Genomic DNA, 16376 nt, shown 5'->3' with positions numbered 1-16376 from the left:
ACCGTTTATTTTTTTATTGATTTTTTAATACGATCATGTTCAGAATAAAACGAGAGAGTGAGTTAGTCATTCAGCCATAGAATTCAGCTGTACACCTTTTACTCACTGCAGTGGCCGAAACTAGACTTAAGAAGTTGTCCCAAAAATAAATAAAGTAATAACTCCACAAAAATCATTAGCATTGTTGCTATTATTTCATGCGAAGGCGGTAAGATTAAAATGCCGTAGGAAAAGAGTTTGTCATTCAGCTATGAATCTACCAGCGGAGGATGTACTAATATCATGCTCGTAAAAAGAACTAATGTAACAAGTTTTGAATATCTTGAGGCAAGTTTTACATACTCTGGTACGAAGATGTCTTTCGTCGTAGTCTATGGACCTCCCTCGACAAGTGTAAATGTCTTTTTAGATGAGTTTTGCCTGTTGCTTGACGTGATTGATATATCTGCAGTAAGTGTTTTTATCTGTGGTGACTTTAATCTTTGGATGGATGATCCCGCCAGTGATGGTGTCGAAGCATTTAATGATCTGCTTGAATCGCATCGTTTTGTAAACAGTGTAAATTGCTCCCCTGCAATAAGTGGTTACATGTTAGACCTGGTTCTGTGCGATGCTTTAAATCAGTGTTATTAATATTTGTAGAGGAGAGATGTACGATTTCTCCAGTGTATAATCTGATTACTTTTTATTTGCCAATAAGAAAATGCAAAGTGATGAAAAAGCTGACATACCGAAACAAATCTAGTTTCTCCCATGTTGAATTTATAGGGATTGCATCTCAGAAAAATAAATGAGGGTTCTCAAAATCTCTGCGATCATCAACCCCTTGAATCAAGGGAATCGGCATGTGTTGAATGCCTGGTAAGTATGTATAATCGCGTGAATAAGCATAAATACGATCGTATGTGTCCATTTGTGAGAAAAAAATTGTAGTTAACGATAAATCTCCATGGTTTAATGGTGAAATACTGGAAAAAACAGAGAGAAAAGACGAAAGGAGAAACTGTGGAGTAGATTAAAAACTGATCATTTATGGGATGAATATAAGTCTGCGAGAAATTATTATAACCTTGTGATTAAAAGGAGGAAAACTGAGTCTTATTATAGAAAAATTCGTGAGGCTGGAAATTATACAAGTAAGTTATATAATCTCCTTGACCGTTCAACAGGAAATTCAAAGGAGAAGAAACCCCCTGGAGGTTATAGTGATCGAGTTTTACCTGACAAGTTTTTAGAGCTCTTCAAGAATAAAACTGAAAATATAGTTTCAGATTTCTCAGAAGCACCGCGTCACACCATCATTATTGCAGTGGTTGATACTAGATTTTCTATTTTTAAGAGAATAACTACTGACTATGTCACCAGAATTATTGAGAAAGCCAAGAAAACAAATTGCTCATCAGATCCGGTGCCTGTATCGGTAAAAGTTGCAGCTGAGAACTTTCTGACTTTTGAGTATGTGATTTTGAAGATCGTAAATTGCTGCTTCTCTAAACGTAAATTCCCGATATCTGGGAAAATTGCAGTTGTTAAGCCAGTTTCAAAGGGTACTCTTGACTATCCGGAGATGAGTTCATATAGGACTGTATCAAATTTATCTTTTATATAAAAAATTATGGAATATGCGATCCTCGAACAACTAGTGGCTTACCTGATAGTGCAGGTGTTTTTCCTGATTGCCAGTCTGCATACAGACAATTATATTCCACAGAAACAACTGTATGTTCAATGGTAAATGACTTATTGGAAATGGTGGACGAGGATAAGTGTGGTATTTTGGTGCTCTTGGATCTTAGCGCTGCTTTCGACACAGTTGTACTGTACATAATTTATTCTTAGACGATCTCCAGTTGATCGGAGTCGTAGATGAGCACTTGAGCTTTTGAAGGACCATTTGAAAGATAGGTCGTACTGTGTACAGACTGGAAATGCCTTGTCATTGTATGAACCCTTGACAAGAGGAGTTCCTCAGGGAAGTGTGCTTGGCCTGTACTATTTTGCATCTATACAATTAGTTTGTCTAATATACTACATAATCTTGGAGTAGAATTTAAGTTGTATGCCGATGACACGCAATTCTGTTTCATTGTTACAAATACTGAGGATACAAACAGAAAATTAAATGAAGTTCTGTCGAATATTAAGCAATGGATGACTTTGAAACAGTTGAAATTGAACGAAAATGAGACTGAGCTTATGATAGTTGATAAGGAAAGTAAATTGAGAAGTTTGGGTGTTAATCAAGCGAGTATAAATGGAAATTGGGTCCAAACAACTGATAGGGTCCGTGATCTCGAGGTGTACTTGGATTGTAATTTGTCACTCAGTTTACAAATTAACAATATAGTAAAAGTTACTGGATATCATCTCAAGAATATAGCCTTTGTGAGGAAATATCTTGACGACAGTTCTCTTAAGAATCTTGTCATCAACTGTGTCATAAACCGTCGGGGTTATTGTAAATCGGTGTTCTGTAAGTTACCCAATGTACAGCTCAAGAAACTGCAGAAAATTATGAACAGAGCTGCTAGACTAATAAAAGGTGTTGCTTCGCGGGACAGGATTACCCGTATTCATTACTTTGCACTGGCTTCCGGTGAAGGCCAGAATAATATTCAAGTTATATGTGTCTTGACCCATACAGTTGTTAAGACCGGCACTCCTCGATATTTGAGGGACCTATTACAGATTATATACCAATTAATCGGCCTGGAACGAGACTAGTTACAGATGGTTTCAAGTTAGTAGAGCCGCGTTTTTCCTCAGTCAGTGGCTCCAGAGCCTTTAAATATGCAGTTCCTAGATTATATAACAAGCTTCCTCTTGAGTTGAGGCAGATTGAGGATCTGAAGTCTCCAAAAGAAACTTAGAACTTTTTTGTTTAATCAATGGTGTGATATGGAGTATCAAACAGTGAATGTGGAATGTGCAATGTGAGCAATTACATCTAATGAATAAACTTAATTTGATAACGGAGGTCCTGCGAGCGCTTGGGAAGTGGTGCGGGACCTGAATAAGCCCTCAACAAGTAACAAGTAGCAAGTATCGGAACCCAGTTTTATCGAAACTACTGCTGGAAATTCGTTTGCCAATCCTTCAGCCGCATTCAGATGAAGCTAGTAAAACTTAGATGGTAATCAGTAAACGTATTTAACCTTTTATTACTAGCGTGTTCCTTTCTCTGTGTTTATTTTCTAATCTCAAAAAAGCGCACGGAATGTGAGCTGCAGCTTGGCATACTCATATGGACTTTACACGTGTCAAAGATCATTACAAACCAGGTTATATTTCGAGTAAATATTATCTGTATAAGGAAATTTATGCAGCTATGCGGTGAAAACTTCATGCAAGCCACGGAAAATGTCTGATACTCATGTCTTTTATAGTCATATGCTGGTGTACTGTATAAAAGACATAAAGTACCTACCAAAGAAATATTTTTCACTTTGAATTTTGGTTTTATTATTATCATTATTATTACATATTCACATACACGGTTCTACAGAAGACAGTCTCTTTGTGAATTAATTGAAAATTGAAAGATGGAGACAGGAACTAGGCTGAATACATATAAACTGATAAATAACATATAAACACACAAATTCTCTCATAAAACAAAAGCATAGTCGATCGAGGCAGCAGAAAGCCTGTCTGCAAATTAACCTGCCGATTACCTTAGAAAAAACTACATCTAAATGCCTTAAAATTGACTGCTCCTTGTACCAATGGTTCTGCTCCATTCTATTCATTTCTTTCCTTATTTCACTTTCACACGCCTTTCAGTCTCCTTCAACACTTTCCCAATCATTCTCTTTCCAACTCCCTTACCATGTCCAAGCCTCCCCGTAGGGGGTTAGTGCCGTCAGTGCACCTCCTGCGGTGCACTGCAGGCATTACTTAAGGTTCTTTGCAGCGTGCCTTCGGCCCCTAGCTGCAACCCCCATTTGTTCCTTTAACTGTACCTCCTTTCATATTCACTTTCTAACACCGTACTTTCCACCCTCTCCTAACAATTGATTCATAGTGCAGCTGCAAGGTTTTCCTCCTGTTACACCTTTCAAACCTTTTACTGTCAATTTCTGTTTGTGTTGAATGACCTCATGGGTACCAGTGCTTGGCCTTTGGCCTAAATTCTGCATTCAGTTCAGTTCGGTTCATGTCCACCTACATGAAGTGAACAAATGTGCAATTCCTATGTAAATGGAGACATTAAATGCAGGACAACCATAGCTATAGAGAGGCTCCAAAATCATTCATAACAACACAAACAGGCAACATTTTATCATATCAGTCTTATCTTGCTGTTATCAGCTGTTCAGTAAACAGAATGTTAGTGAACAGTTAGTCTATTATTGTGGAATAAGAGGATACTCACTCCTTGCTTCCAGTTTATGCAGGACCTTTATACCAGTGATATTCTCTAACAGGACCAGCCAGTACTCACCACATCCAATATTTCATTAAAAGGGAAATACTGTATACTGAATTATTTATAATTTTAAATTCTCCAGTTCTGAAAGAAGTCAAGGCTGCATTTAGTTACGCTAATATCTACAAAATAAATCATGAACAGGTCTCTTCCAAAGGTGGGTTTGCAACCTTATACTATTTAGGACTTTTCATCTGAAGGGATTGCAATTCATGAAAAAAGAAGAAAAGGTTTTTTGACATTCAAGACACTTTACATAATAGCCTTTGATTTTTCATTCTCAAATACAATTCTGTTCAAGTGCTACTCAATGACACCCAATATTTAACTGAAAATTTATACTTTTTCCACAAAGTTAGTCGTATTATAAGCTTTGATAATTTATTAGCTAGTTTTGAAGCTTTTGTGGCTTTTCTTGACAGTGACCTTGTCACCTCAGTTAATTTCCTTTTAATTTATGGGAAGTAGTATTAAGCAAACAAAATGTTAGGACTACATGCACAAATACATGATGCACACAAGCAGAGGCCAAGTTATTGGTGACAGTGCCTGTGATTCAGCTGTCAAGGTGAAAAGCATGAGCTTCCCTATTAAATCAATACTCCACATAAGTAAAATATAGCACCAGCATCTGACTAGAAGTCTCATCGTCGAAGTTGTAGACAAAGAGACCAGAAATGCATTGGGAAGAAACCTGTGGATAACTTGTCCTGTCAGTCATGGATGTGGCTCACATTCACAATAACAAAGGAGATGATAACTGAAAATGAAAGTTTAGTAAGCACCCCTTAACTTTTGCTCTTTGTGTCTGGCCCATCTACAGTAATAAAAATATATTTTTTCTTTCAATATACATTATACTTTAAAGCTGTATGTCCACAGTCCCTTGCTTAAAACTAAGTGCTAATTTTTCTGCTTTCCAGCCTCCAACTATAACAGTCGTTATCAGGAACCTTCCTATAAAAACAACTGAAGAAGAATTAACAGATCTTTGCACTACTTGTGGTGGGGTGGCAGAAGTTGAAATACCAACAAAGGTATCTTCTTTTACAAAGTTCAAGTATGCGTAAGTAGCCAATGATCTGACGCATTTCTTCCACAAACTTCTTTTCAACTTTGTCATTATTTGAACCCCTTTTGCATTTCAACTTTACTAATATATCCAGAGGATAAATACTGTATACTCAAACTCTTTTAATAACTGAATTGAAGAAGAAACTATCTCTTGTGTTGTGACTTTCATTTTACAGTATTTCTTGTGTTTTCTACCGAATATGTTTGTAGATGCTATGAACTTTAGCTATTCAGTTTATAGATTTTTGTTGTTGAATGTGCTACCAGATTTTGAATTTCTTAAAACTGCTGCTACACCTCATGACTTCAGTTTTATATATAAGTGACTTTCTTTAAATTAACTCAGATTGCAGCTAATAGAAAATCTCTCATTGCAGTTTTATTCGGTTTGTAAGCCTAGAAGCTGCCTTGACTGCAGTCTCAAAGCTGGATGGTCTCATGGTGCAAAAGCGGAGGATCAGCGTTCAGCTTGCTCGAAACCACTGGAGAAACACCAATGAGAGAACAGGTGAGTCCAATTTATAGAATGGCAAGTAGTTACACAACCATGTCTTCCGATGATGTTCTTAGCCTTTCTAGCAAGTTTTTATACCATGTAGAAGTAATTTTATTTGGGTTAAAGCACTCACAAAATTAGAATGTAAAATTTCTCCTCATATTTACTTTTTTTTCTATTTTGGCAAGGATTGCTGTTGCGATTTCATTAATATTTCCAAATGTTTTTTTGCATGATTTAAACATTGTCACCTAGTATGCGTTCTGGAAGTTGATATATCTTGAAGCTTAACCTTACAAAAGGTTCCCTATAAACTTTGTTCCACTTTGAAATAATAACGCTCATTGATTTTATTTATAAGCAAACGATTTCCATTCTACTGGACATGAAATTCATCAATATATTCCACTTTCCTCATTAAGGATTACCATTGTTTGCCTACAATGTACACAAGAAAAATTATGTAAATAATTGAGTTTATTTATAGTAATTTTGACTAGTCTAGCATTTCTAAACTTTACCAAATGCTCACTTATTATCAATGACTGGCTGCTACACTTACTCCAAGAAACTTCAAAATAAAGTACTGAGAAGAAAATTATTTATTAATTGATATGACTTACCTGCAGTCCAACATACAGCAACTGCTGGCTCATAACGTAAACATCAGATGAGAACAATACCTTGGTATTTTGCTTCTATTCAAAATGACAAAATACCACAGCCCTGATGACAATACTTTGAATCTGGAGTCGATTCCTTGCATTCCCTGGTGATACAGTCACATTACAGAATTTCTTACCGAAATACAGTAACTTGTAAGTCAAAGACTTGCAAATTGTACATAATGCATACCATCAGTATATCCACTCATTTTTCTAGTACAGCAATAAAATCTAGCACATAAACTCTATATTTCTTTCAAATTTAACAGTTCTTCATGATTTAATTACTTATGAAGACAAAGAAAAGGCTACACCAGATCTTTCAGAAGAGGAGATCAATGCAACCATAGCGCACACATGTTGTGAACAATGGCAGCAACATCGAAGAAGAAATGCAGACAAAGGTACAGTTATAAACACATTCATGGCTTTTTTGCTGGTGTCATAGAGTCACAGTATCGGAAAGCACCAGAATTCAGTGATGTTGACCCTTTGAAATTCTAACGTTACCCCTAAGAAATACAAAAATAAAAAGTAAACCATAAATATTTTGATGTTGGGTAGCATTGAGATGGTGTCTGAAGTGTTGAGGTATCTATTAATTCAATCTCCTATGCAAGTAGGAGTTTTATAGAGATAATCATTGTTAAACCAGTCTAAATTCAATAATCATTTGAAAAGCAATTTTTTTTAATTTCTCACAATGCTTAAAGAATTTATAAATCTCCTTGTTTTTAAATATCTATTTGCAAAAAGTCACGAAATCTTTGCTAACTTCCACATCATTCTGTGTACAGTATAAAATTTTGTTGCTTTACATATTGATAGATTACATAAAATACAATTGTTTCAAAATGACCCCAGCACAGCACTCTACCATTATAAACAAACTCAGAGCTAGCAATGAAAGAAAACTATCTCCAATATTAAGTGGTTAACATAAGTATGTTTTACCCGAGAACTTCTGGACCATCCAAAATATCTCAAGGTTAAAAAACAAAAAACCTCTTGCCTTTTGCATACAAACACTAAAATTAATGTTTTAAACACATCCTTATTATACTTTAAGTCTATTTCTTACACCAAAATGAAGTGCTAACACAGTCATTTCCTTTCCTCAGCAGAATTAGAATGTCTTGTGGTATTATTAAGTCTGAGCTAGTGAAATAATGTACTAAGAAAATGATCTTGCTGCAAAATACTAACCTTTCTCAAATAACATGAATGAACAGTAAAATTCAGATGTCAAATCCTATACCTACTGATGTTTGGTTATGACATACTTTTGGGCCATATATTTTATTCTTGTTCATTCACAGTGGCACCTTTCATTCATCCTTTGTTCTGGACAATTTATTATGAGTTTTATATGTATAAATTCTGCACGAATGTAAGTGGACAGTAATATTCAAATGTCACTTACAGTCATCTCAGCTTTTTGAAGTCCATTTTCAACTTCTTGAATCGAAGACTAATTAAAATGAAGTTACTATATATTAAATTTAGTTACCTTCAGCTAGATTTAGTAACAAGAACACATATATGCTATTTTTTCCAGATCTTCCAAGCTTTGGAAAAATAATGGAAATCATCTTAAAAGCTACTGAGGATGCTGAGGAATTCAAAGATGAGTGTACCGAATCTGAATCAATCATTGATGATTACATATATTCATCAGTGTGTGAAGAATTAGCAACAGACTGACAACAAAAAATACATGCAGTATATATAATTTTACTTATTTAATACACTAGTAATTCTGCTGCATTTTACTTTGATATGCTGATCCTTAGCATTTCCACATATTTTTACAAAATGAAGAAGAAAACTCAAAAACAATAATTCATAAAAGAGACAAATCTGTAGGTCTTAAGCAAAAAAATCCATTAACAGACATTGAACGTTCAACAATTTTATTATAATCCACATATGAAAATAAGATTCCATGAGTTCCAAGGAACATTTTAACCTTCATAACTTTACATACATTATACTACCATAAAATAATGACTATGTTCCTGAATATTAGGTATTACAAAAACATGTACGGTAAATCACAAAAATTTCTTTAAAAATATGAAACTTAACACGTGAAATTCAGCTAAATAACACAAATGTAAACAAATTTTATCACAGCATATATCCATATGCACATCAAGTATCTTGTCTCATACAATAATATACTATGACTCGCAATGTGCAGTACTACTGACAATGCAGTTCTATTCTTGAAAATTTAACCTTCCATATACTAAACAGAAGAATATTTACATGGAGGCCAATGTCAATTCAACATTGTAACAGCAATAACCTTTAATTTACAATACATTTTACAGCTTCCTTCCAGAAGGCCAAACAACAACTACATAAACTGTCCAAATATGTATGGTCATTTTCTTCTGTCAACACAAGAAAACATTATGATATCCGATTAAACAACTCACACTTGACGTTCTTTCACTGAGCCATCTTCCATGCCAAAATATGCAACTGTGGCCATGTTGACAAACAAACCAGTCTCAACCACACCTGCAATAATAAAGTACAATTAACTCCAGTCAAAATAATTGATGCATAACCATGCATAACAGGAATCTGAAAAAAAAGTACATTTCAGTGCTTCTGGCTGAAATGCATAAGCTGTGTGTGTAATTCTAGCCTTTCTACTTTATCCAGTGATTTGCATTAACTCTTTAAAAGTTGTATTCAAGTGTTACAAAGCACACCTTTTAATTCTATGCATGAATCTAATAAAATACAGTACTAAATACAACATTCCCAACTTTTTACTATAAGTCACCTTTGTTGGAAATAATTTTCTACCATTTCACATGAAATAAAATTTAATTCTTGGATAACTGATCTTATCTCCTGAAATTATACATAACAGACTTTCACAAGCATGCCGTGGAAAATAAGTGCAGAGAATGCATTATGTAACAACAATACTCAAATTAATACACATAGCATTCTACAATTTTGTTATCCTAGGTGGAACATATACGATAGACCTTATCATATGTTTTAAAAATCTTATATATGCCAATTTCATCTCATCACCTGGTGATTATAATCAAATATAAAGCATGGAAGATAACATGTAAAAGTCCTGACAACTTTTGTAAGAAAATCACTATTATACCAAGGAAAATATTCACACCAAACAGACACATTTTGAGGAGATATCAACATACTTTAGTGACTGGCATAAAATATATTTCAAATATACTTTACATACCTGGAATCATCATAATCTGCCGATCAACATCCTTCCAGTCAAATTTTCCATCAAAAATCCAATCCAGGATGAAATTTCCATTATCTGTTACTACTGGACCCTGTAAAGTAAGTTCTTTTCTTAAAAATTTTTATCCTAAAACTACTTATACTTCAAATGAATCTTAAAAATTAAAATTCAAAACTTAAGGTAGAAAAGGGACGAGAACAACCAAGTGTGTTGTGGTCCTGAAAAACTTATTTAACAATATTCTAAATAACTTTTTAACAAGAAAAAGATTCAAGACTACACAATCACATAAGCTCTTGCTAACTCAGTAAACCCAGCTATGGAGGTTAGTAGTAATTTCCCTTTAAAGAGCTCTGGGAGTAAACAACTTCATCCATGGACATGACATAGCTGAATAAAACTCTACATAAATGTGGTTTGCAAGCATATTTTAAATCCAAACATTTCACAACATAAAAAACTCACAACTTAAAAGAAACTGACAAAGCTTGATGATATCAAAACTAAAAGCAACAAACAAAGAACATAACAAAAACATATTCCTGAAAAGTTCGTAAAAGTAATTGTACCAATATTCTATCAAAATTTTCCAAATACTGTAATAAGCAATGCAACTTACAGCTTTTGCTTTAGCCTCTCTCAATACAGCTTCACCTCCTAGGAGGGACTCCAACTTCATCTGCACTGGTCGATATGCCATTGGCACTACTTCAATAGGAACACCTTTCTTCCACTGTTCACCAAGAGATGTAGAATCTTTCCTGTTAGGAACATCAGAAAAGTAAATTATGCCTTCACATAACACAGCCTGAAAAACTCCACAAATGCTTGAAAATAATTCTATCTATCTTATATGCTCTTCAGTTTTTTATACTGTTCAAGTTCTTTAAATTTGTTCAAGCATTAGCTAAAATTGTTCAGTAAACATAGAACATAATACATATCAAAATATAATCACTAATAAAATGCCAATGAATATTCACATGTAATTACGGATACAAATTACAGAACACTGCATTTTCACTTAAAAAAAAAAAAAAGCTGCAGTGTTTTCATACATTGTTACCATACTGATGTGGACCAAATCAATGCAGTAAAACTGAAAATTAATCCAGATAATTCTTCAGAAAGAGGTTACAATGAATGAAGCAACAGCTTCACATGGGAAAGAGACTGACATCCAGGAGACCTAAAAGGTTCCGTTTCAAAAATGAAGATGATACAGTTTCCAGGTGATGAGTATGGGTTAAGCAAAATAATTAATGTTTTCGGAAACAAAAAAAGCTCAAAAATATTACAGCAAATACTTTCACTGAAGAAATACACAAGTTTCAAGAAGAATGAAGTACTGTACAGTATAAATGTTTCATACAGACAAGAGGAAACAAGAAGTTTCAATAAAAATATAGACTTTATGAGACAAAAATTTAGAATTCCAGGCAGAAGCAGTTCAAAACTACAGATGGTTATTTCAACTACTGTTAAGAACAGAGAACTAGATCCAAAGCAGCAACTTAAGCTAGTCTGGATATAGCAATATTAACTAGCCTCAAAAACTTTGAAAACATTAAAATAAGTTCAAGGACAATAAATGAACAAGTTATACCACCATACAAATTTTGAAGAAGGAATATATTATACTTAATTTTTTTAACAGCAGTACCCTTTTCATTTGTGGATCAATTCCTAGTCTTGAGGATGTTAAACTTTTAAAACATGTAAACTTACAAAGGATGGTTTTGATTACCCACAAAAGTTTTCAAGTAACACAAAAAATTGTTAAAGAATCCTTTAAAATGCCATATATCAATACTTCTTATAAGGCAGGCAGGTATTAATTTAACTGAAATACACCTGTAGTTCACAATCAAAATGAGTGTAAAACACCTAAACAACAGATTTTGCTCACCTATAATCAGCTATAACTACAAATAGCTTAGCAGCAGAAGCCACAATCTTCTCCTGTAACTGACAGCCTCCACCACCTTTGATAAGGGTGAGGTTTTCATCAGCCTCATCGGCACCATCAATGGCAACATCAAGCTGTCAATTAATGCATTAAAACTATATGGAATATGAGAGAGAGAGAGAGAGAGAGATACACATCACCTGATTATGTACATATAAAATAAAACTATACATGTTAAAATTGCTGCAATGTATAATTTCTAAATGTAATTAAAAAGCAGAAAAATAAAAAAGTTTTTGACCTTAAAACCCACATAGCAGGTTATAATCCCTTTACCACAATCATGTGGACTATTATAAGAGTTAGGGTTAAAATATGAGCAATGAAAATTATAATCTTGGATATTAGACCAGGAGTGAATGTATTAAGAAACAATGACTGATAATGGAGATTCTCTGAATTTTACTGGCTCCATTAAAGCAAACCTGGCAGATACCAAAAGAATAGCAGCTTCTATTAGCTGCAATGCAGAACTCATGCAGTGCAGTACTTATAAAAAACAAATTACAACTCAAAATAAGACATATATGTAGTTAAAATTAAAGTAAAACAGATAATGCATGATTGTTGCCAAAGCAAATTTAAATATCTTTACATATAAAACACAATATTCTTGAAAAACCTTTCACACTGACCATAATTCAAGTCACTGAGAAAAATTACTGCTGCCAGTCTGGGCACTAAGTTTTTTGCATTATAGTAATTACTTATCTTCTAAAGCTGCCCTGTCTTATTCTTCTTAAATAATAAAACTTATAAAATATCCTTTATGTAGAATTCTATTCAATATTTATGTATAGTACTACATATTTTACAAAGTGATTAATGCAGCAATAAGCTTTACATCTTGGTGTATGGTACATTCTTGTATGACTTCTAATATATACAAAGGTGATGCTAATATATACTAAGGTGTCTACAGATTAAATGATTTCATCCCATAAACTGGATTTTCACTCCAGATAAAAATCTCTTCAGTTATATGTCTATTCATTATATCTGAGGGTACAGTACATTAATTTCACTACCACCAACTAACCTATCATCTTTATCATTGTACTTGTACCTTTATCATCTTTAATGATTTTCGATTTCCTTATTAAAACTATTTAACACAATAATCAAAACTACTACTGTGCTTTGATGAACAATTATTTTTTGTCAGACTTTTGCATTTTCTTCTCTGACATCTTTTCAGTAACCATTATATTTGGAGTTAAGTAAGAATAACAAAGAATTTCGGGTAGTAATATTAAACAGGAAAACCAAAATTCAAATTTAAGGCTCCAGAAATTATATTTTATAATTTATCTAAAACACAATTATGGCAGTTTAATGATCAAGCTTGTGCTGTAAATGATGCAAAGTAACTGACAGAATATAATGTACTAAAGTTGAGGTCAGAGACCTGCCTTACCTCTGGAGTTATTTCCAAGTCAGAAAGCTTCAGGTTATTTTGCACTATCAGCTGCCTTGCTTGGAATGAAGTAGGAACACAAGTTACCTGCAGGCCTTCCTCACTGACTCTTTGAGCTACAATAAAAGCATATAACATTGCATTAGTTACAATAAAAGACCATAACATTACATATGGTGCAATTTGCAATGGATAACATGCAAACATAACAATGGTTATTATGTATAATCAACATGACAGTATGTACACAGCATTTGGATGAAGAGCCTTTTCAATAAACCTTCTGGCAATTGTTGGAAACAAAAAAGCCCTGTGATCAAAACAAATTATTTTTAAAAGATTGACAGCAGCAAAAATAACTACAATTTTTCCTAGTCCAATAAAATATTATGAAAACTTGACATTAATGATATTAAATGTTGAAATACCTGCATCTGCAGAACATCTGTCAATATTAAAAATTATTCCATAGACAGAAATAAAGTTCCTAACAAGTCTGAACAAGTACAGTGCTATGTAAGCAATCTCACACATGGTGACTAGCATTAATATGGAGTCAAGGGCACTGAAAAGAGGAAGCGGCAGAGAGATGTGGTTTTCAGAAACTGAGAGAGATGTGGTTTCCAGGAGTTGGAAAATAGGCTCAGATCTCAAAGCCTGAGATGGTTTGGATGTGCAGTGAGGAGTAAAGAAGTTAGTCAAAAAGTAGTAGACATGGAAGAAGATGGAAAGAGACCCTCAGGAAGTCCTAGGAAAGCGCAGAAAAAAGGGACAGATAAGGACATAGACCTGACAGCCATTCATGCAGAAAGCAGACAAGGAAGAAGAGTGGAAAGACCTCATTTCACATTTAACCACATGAATGGAAAAGCTGACTGGAGAACATTTACACTGATGATGAATTACAAAATGACTGCATAACTACACTGACAATAAACAGACTACTGTATCTGACTGCTTAAATCTATATTCATCAAGTACCACTCTCAAATCATTACAAGCAAATACCACAATAACATAGAGTATTTTATTTTTAAAAAATCCTCATCCAAAATTACACCACTTACCTAACCTTTCCACTGCATACACAACTGTAGAGCCACTCCCTATGCCAACCTTGTCACCATCCTAATAGGAAAGAAAAAAGACAAATTTGTAAAGACTGAAGAATTAGAAGTCATAGAAAAATAGCAAAATGTGGTACATTCCACACAGAAGATTACTGGTAACATTTTCTACAGAAATAATGTTAAAGAAATTTTACAAAATTGGTACAGTATCACAAGCTGTACAATTAATGGTTAAAAAATATCAACAAATCCATCTTATGAAAGAGAAATCTGATTAAAAATACACTGTATGATGATTCTTATGTTGCAGTATAAAATCATGGCAAGAGAGAAATGATAATAAATAATGATAAACTACAAAACAGCAATTTTTAACATGAACCTATTCTTCAAAAGCATAGGAAATGGTGTTAAAACTGTCATAATCAGCTACAGGACTGAATAAGGGGTAACCTGCTATGGTAAGTCACATGAAAATTCAGGAAATCATTACACCTTCCAAACATGTTGCTTAGTGGAGCTTATGCAATGTACAACATAGGCTGAAACCTATGTAAATATATAAGGCAATGTGTTTACTGATAAACACAAATTACATTGATCACGCTTTTTTAAGGTATATATATTAGCTTTACTCGGTATCATTTTACTTTTAGCCATTATTGCCTTTTGAAATTGAAAATATCACTCTCTTATCTTTAATATGCGTTTTGAATGTTTCTGACATTCATTCTGATAGGAAATGAATACTTAGGATAGCAGACCATACACTTATATCCAGGGTAACTCCGCACGGACTGCCATGTTGTTGTTACGGAATGGTTCCGCGCATGCGCAAGTCTCTAGGGAGCCATATGTTACTTAGCGGGGCAAGGAGCCTGGTGAAGGAAACTCCACTTTTTACCAAAACCTCCCCTATAGGTTAACACTGCGCATGCGCAATTGCTCTTCAGGATGGCCAGCATACAAAAACATATCATTCCTGATGTTAATTACTGGTTAATTACAGTCGACCTCCAAAAATAAGGGTAAATTGTTACTGAAAAACCAAAATACAGGAAAAGTCAATTTCGAAGTTAATACCCGATGCAGAGCAACCCCATAGTTCTACCAAAAAGAAATAGATAGCCTAGTCAAACCAAAAATTACGACACATGCAATTTTGAGGTAAGGCAACATCCTAACCTAGCACTACCTTACCTAAGATGTCCCAAGACTTTGGGCAGCCTCTAGCCTAGGCTAGTTCAGGATAGCCATACGCTAGCCTAGCCTAGGTTACCAAAGATCAGTAAAGCTTAGGGTACCCTAGGCTTCATCAGACTTGATCACGATTAATTAAACTACTGAAAGGTATAGAGCAATGGGCGTGGCCATCCTTCCGGTCAGCAGCCGTAACCTACCGGCATTTAAATTGCTTAATTTTCCAAATGAAATCTTGGAAAAAATTTTCCACTTTTGAGCAAAACTAACCTGCAAAAAACAATCAAATCCTCACCTTAATGTGATTATCGACAGCTTTAAAGGCTGCAGCTTTCTTGGCACTTTCGACAGCACTCATGGTAGATAAATACAAATGTTGCTGTCGCCTGGGAAAATTCTGAGAGAGAAATTTTGTTGTGAAAGTGATTTTAAGATTCCGCGACAGCTGATGCAGAAACATTTCTGAGTGATAACTTTTAAGATTTAAAATCCACATAAATTAATTATGTAATCACCAAAAAACATGGAATTATGAAAATTAATATTTTAAAAATACTATTAATATTAAGTATGCACCATATATTGCAATAATTTTTTGCCATTTTAGGTGCTTGCGAAGTACTTTTATTTCAAAGATGTACTGCTGTCGATCGAGTTAGTGTGTTTGTTTGTAAATAAAACTTAGCAACATATCTTCGAAATCTAATCGGCTAATTATGTAACACAGTAGATTTTCAAATGTTCAGTTAATAACAGGATAACAGATCGGAATCTATTTTTGATTATTTTGTACCCATTTCGGTATATAG

General features: G+C 34.0%; 2 protein-coding genes across 4 annotated transcripts in view; one reads left to right on the top strand and one right to left on the bottom strand.

The window, feature by feature from the left end:
• The first annotated feature begins 4317 nt into the window (after positions 1 to 4317).
• Positions 4318 to 16376, top strand: part of LOC136848139 (uncharacterized) — a 34452-nt gene continuing 22393 nt past the window's right edge. Inside the window, exons 1-5 of one of the 3 annotated variants that reach the window (XM_067120409.1) lie at positions 4318 to 4586; positions 5353 to 5495; positions 5881 to 6011; positions 6934 to 7068; positions 8223 to 9112. In XM_067120409.1, coding sequence (XP_066976510.1) covers positions 4566 to 4586; positions 5353 to 5495; positions 5881 to 6011; positions 6934 to 7068; positions 8223 to 8368 — 576 coding nt within the window. In that variant the 5' untranslated portion in view covers positions 4318 to 4565 and the 3' untranslated portion in view covers positions 8369 to 9112. Of the gene's footprint in view, positions 4587 to 5037; positions 5207 to 5352; positions 5496 to 5880; positions 6012 to 6933; positions 7069 to 8222; positions 9113 to 16376 lie in introns of those variants that run through there. The other 2 variants (XM_067120408.1, XM_067120411.1) reach the window with 2 other exon arrangements.
• Positions 8561 to 16035, bottom strand: Rpi (Ribose-5-phosphate isomerase). The gene is made up of 7 exons (XM_067120407.1): positions 15863 to 16035; positions 14365 to 14425; positions 13298 to 13413; positions 11821 to 11954; positions 10531 to 10672; positions 9903 to 10002; positions 8561 to 9193 (listed from the first exon to the last, which is right to left on the bottom strand). The coding sequence occupies exons 1-7, from the start codon at positions 16025 to 16027 to the stop codon at positions 9105 to 9107; spliced, it is 807 nt and encodes a 268-aa protein (XP_066976508.1). The 5' UTR covers positions 16028 to 16035; the 3' UTR covers positions 8561 to 9104.

This window comes from Macrobrachium rosenbergii, chromosome 18 (assembly GCF_040412425.1).
Source record: "Macrobrachium rosenbergii isolate ZJJX-2024 chromosome 18, ASM4041242v1, whole genome shotgun sequence".
NCBI classification, from domain to species: Eukaryota; Metazoa; Arthropoda; class Malacostraca; order Decapoda; family Palaemonidae; genus Macrobrachium; species Macrobrachium rosenbergii.
This window is presented reverse-complemented; position numbering and strand designations above follow the sequence as displayed.